General features: G+C 45.8%; 1 protein-coding gene across 11 annotated transcripts in view; it reads right to left on the reverse strand.

Annotated features, from left to right (window-relative positions):
• LOC116846335 (heterogeneous nuclear ribonucleoprotein K) overlaps positions 1-4,652 on the reverse strand; it is a 137,744-nt gene that overhangs the window by 54,539 nt on the left and 78,553 nt on the right. For all 11 annotated transcript variants that reach the window (XM_032820033.1, XM_032820040.1, XM_032820029.1 and 8 more), the window contains one exon: positions 695-738. In XM_032820033.1, coding sequence (XP_032675924.1) covers positions 695-738 — 44 coding nt within the window. The remainder of the gene's footprint in view (positions 1-694; positions 739-4,652) is intronic.

Genomic DNA, 4,652 nt, shown 5'->3' on the forward strand with positions numbered 1-4,652 from the left:
AAAAAAAAAAAAAAAAAAAAAAGACGAGTTTCCCGTGACAATAGATCGATGAAGTGCAACGCGATTGATCGACCAACCTGTGTCTCCGGGTTCTCTTATTTCCCTCCGCATCCGGCGCGCTTCATTATTCTGTTTCACGACGATGAGGCACGCACTCGAGCAACGAAACGCGGCCGAGAAATGAAACGAAGAGAAATGCGGAAGTAGACAACGTAAGAGCGCGTGAATAGTCGTCGCGTTAACACGTCGGCGGAAAGAAGAGACAGTACAGTGACGAAGAAGAGGTCGACAGAAATAGACAGGTACAGAAAGAGAGGAAAGAGTAGAAAGAGAGAGAGAGAGAGAGAGAGAGAGAGAGAGAGTCAAGGTGGACAGACAGACAGATTTTTTTTTTAACAAACAGATGGAGGTAGTTAAACAGATAGATGGAAGAAGAAAAGAAACAGAAGAAATAAAAGAAAGAGAACAACAAATAATAGAGTAGATTCAAAGAGAAGGAGAGAGAGAAAGAGGAAAGAGAGAGAGAGAGAGAGAGAGAGAGAGAGAGGGAGAGAGAGAAGTGGAAAGAGTGGTGTGTACAGAGTAATACAGAAAGAGAGATCCGTTGTTCACCAGGCTTCTCAGGCGCCTTAGGTACTTCGTAATTAGAGACAAAGAAAAATAAGAACATTAAGTAGTTGGTGTTGGTCATTACCGTTCGGGTCCGGGGCAATCGGGTACAATGATTGAGGCTTTGTACTGTCGGGCCGTGGTGGTTGGTGGTTGGTTCATTGGTGGTTGGTTGGTGGTTGTTGTCGATTGTTGGTAGGGTCGTGGTGGTCCATTTGCCGATTGAGTCGGGGTCCGTCGTTCCGGGCAGGGCAACGGCAGGGCAACGGCAGGGCAACGCCAGGGGGGCAACGCCGGGGTTGGGGCGGGGCCAGGGCACAAACCATCAACCAAGTTAGACATCACGTCTGACGGCTGGATTAATTCGCGGCTTAATCTCCTAACGACCTCCCTCTCCTCTTTTCTACCCCCCGCGTTTTCCGCTTTGCGCGTTTGTTAAACGACCCATACTTTCTCTCTTCCTTTCTAAGCTTCTTCTTCATCTCTACCATCTCACGCGACATCTCGTCGACGAGGTGGAGGATCGACTACTGCTGGAGCGGGCGAGAAAAATATTGGCAAGTCGAGAGTTACGGGAATCGCGCGAAAATGGAATGTCTCACTCTGCCTTGCAGAGAGTGCTGCGGAACCTCGCAGAGTCGCGCCGTGAGAGATCGCGAGCTATTCAACGAGAGATCGGTCGGTTATTCGGTTGAAAAGTTTCGACTTTGAGATTCTCCCGCGCGGTCGTGATACGATTGGCGAGAGCCCGGCCAAGTTACAGGGAGAAACCGTCCGGCTTTTCTCCTCGGCGAAGTGCTTAATCGACAGACGTACTTGTATCATCCCGGCAAAGGCCGCGAATCGGGCACACGATGCCCTTCCCTTCCCCCCTGCTTCCCCGAAGCCATTAAGAATTCTGAAGGCGTACTCGAATAATTTTCTCTCTCTTTCTCTCTCACCCCTCCCCCCGGCGCGGCAGTTAATTGACGTCACTCTGCCTCCACGGCGACCCGAAGAATATTTCAATTGCTAACGAAGTGCGCGCTAAACGCCGTTAATCAAGCAAGTTTTTAATCTTTAAACGAAGAGGTCTATTAAAGCGTCCGGTGGTGGTGGTGGACTTGCCGGCTCGTAACTGATAACCGTTTCGCCCGAGTTTTATCGGCGCAAGTAACGAAACTTTCGCGAGAGGAAGCGAAAAGAACACGGCGCGATAGATGCGCGATAGTTTCGCGAGTTTCGGCGCGCGAATGGAAATAGTCACGTGCTCGCGTTGCCGAGGTTCTCCGCGCTGCAACAAAGTGCAAGGCGAAACGAATCGCTGCAACGTAGCGAAAGTTCCATTTTCCGGTCTGCTCTTCGCGAGGAACACGCGACCGCCTTCTTATCCACGCGCGCTACCGAAGTACGTTAAAAACGTACCTCGACGTCGGACCGCCGGCAAGAAGCGATTTCGCGTCGAGGTAACTGCGAATTATGGCAGTTTGCAAGCTATCGATCGACCAACACTTTTTGCAACGGACGCGAGTGGACATTCGCCTCCGATGTACACGCGACTTCCCAAATATCTTTTTCGCGCGCGTGCCCCATTAAAAAGCAGCCCTCTGCCTCGAGCCAACGCGACTCTGTCGCCCGTGGTAGTTCGCCAAGTGTCCGCGCGTTTGCGAACCATGAGACTCCAGAATGCGACAGAAGGTACCCCCGCCTTTTGCTGAGAGAGGCTCTCATTGAGAGCCGCCGGGTAGGGCAACGCAAACTAGAAATGCATCGCCGAGAGATTCGTCCTCGGTGATTCTCGTCGGACACGGCACTCTCTGTGAATAGTGTAGTCGGCGGTGGACGATGACAGAATGATGACCGAGTCAGGATCTCGCAACATGTCGAACGACCTCCTCGGCTCGTAAAATTAACTGACTGTGCCTGTTATTAATATTATTATTATCACCCGATAATTACATCGTTGCACTTTTGCCGCTCAGCGAGTCGCATAAATTACCTTAATCAAGTAACAATCCGAGTGGATGAACCAATAATGCGGATGATAACGTATCGATTTGAAACGTGTCTACAGGGAGAGAATTTTTGATGAAAATTACTATAGAATTTTGCAACCGGGAAATAGATCAATATTTTGCGGTCATTTATTATCCTCTTATTTCGTATGTGCTACTTATATTTTAGGAAATATAAGTAGCAGGTTAAGTAGGGTTTCTATTTAATTATGAAATTATACCTCAAGAATTAAAATGTGTTATACATTAAAAGATTATGATTTCAGCGAAATTTACTGCACTGAGAAAAGATAAAGTAAAAAATTCTCTCATTTGATGTGTACTAATAACACATTTACTCGTACTGATGTATGCATATTTTTATATTAAGCAACAATTTTTTTCAAGTGAGAAAATATACATTTCTTAGCTTTTTATGACAGCAATTTTCTATTCTATTTAAACAAAAGAGTTTATATTTAAAAAATATGTTACTAGTACTCGAATAATTATTTCTTTATTTTCTTCATATTTTTTCTCTCACACACACAGTGTATGTTATTTAGTTGCAAGATAGACCTTATACTGACAGTATATTCCTGCACTACTAAAAATGTATAATAAAATTGAAAAGAATTTATATATAAAAAAAACTTTAAAGACAATGTTTCCTGTGTTGATATTCAACGAATAAAGAGAACAAGAATATATAAAAACCTCTAGACAAATAAACAAATCTAATTCTCTCCATGTATAAATCCGAAGGCGTATACGACGAGAGGATAGATTAATCGCTCGGTCAGTCTAGCGGATCGAAAGTCGCCGACTATCAGTTTCGAAAGTGCCGTGTCCGTTCGCCCTGAAGCGTGGAATCTCAGAGCTGTTCGCCGTAGTGTCGGTATTCTCGCGGTCCATTTGCGGTGCGGGTGACACACCTGCGACATGGCCCATCGGGAGAGAGAAGGACGAGTTCTCTCGCGGCACGTACCCTGGCTGTCGTAAAAAAAGCCAGTGCACCCCCGAACGAGGAACGTGCATGCGCTTCGATGGACTACGAATGGACATGGACGTGCCTGCCGGCGGCGGCGGCGGAGGCGTCACAAAGTGTCCGGGTAATTTGCGACGATGTCACAACCGCACGATTAAAGAGCGAAATTTATGCCATTAACGCGACACCCCTCCCTGTCTGTCCCCCTGAGTGCACTTTAGCATCGCAGTTCAGTCCGATGGCAGTGCGACACACGACTGAAGCCACTCGGGCATCACTCACCCTCCCCCGTATCGAGCCTCCCCCGTAAACCCGTGACTCGGCGAAGACGGTGACATAAGTAAGTGACGTGATCGTGTAATCGGAATTTTACGCGGCAGCTGCGAGCTCACGAAGGACACGGGTTTACGGTACAACCTCCCTCCCCCTGTAACCTTGATTGCCACCTTCGTGTCTTAGCTATCGCGGAGATGCCTTATCGATGCGCTATCGCATCATTATCGCGGGGCATCAAATTACTTTTACGTGGCGGAATTTGAGCGACGCTCGTCGCGAAGTCGGCGGATACGATTACGAAAACGCGAGAGAACTTAATCTGAACTCTCTTTGATCGATGAAAGTGCCTCTTAATGCGACTGGAAGTCAGTCAAAAGGCTTATGAGCCGCACTTTGGGCTTGTATCGATAATCGCCACCTGAAACTCTTGTCTCATATTCGGTTCTCTTTAGATACAAGTTTGTTAACTGAATTATGATATATAGATCTGTTCTTTTCAGCTGAATTATCTGAACTGGTGTACACTGTGTAACAAGTTGGAGCGAGACGAATATATATTTTTTTTACTCTAACTTATTGCACCAATCTGCACCAGTTCAGACAATTCAGCTAAAAAGAACAGACCTAACGTGACATTTGCAATCGCGATTCAACTAAAAAAAAAAAAAAAAAAAAAAACAAAAAAAAAAAAAAAAAAAAATGAAAAAAAAAAAATAAAAAAAAACAAAAACAATCAAAAATAAAAAAAAATAAAAAAATAAAAAAAAAGAAACATAATTCTGCCACAGCCGGTCCCAAGCCCGTGT

Source organism: Odontomachus brunneus, unplaced genomic scaffold (assembly GCF_010583005.1).
Source record: "Odontomachus brunneus isolate Ranch 3 - 2012 unplaced genomic scaffold, Obru_v1 Obru_scaffold_063, whole genome shotgun sequence".
NCBI classification, from domain to species: Eukaryota; Metazoa; Arthropoda; class Insecta; order Hymenoptera; family Formicidae; genus Odontomachus; species Odontomachus brunneus.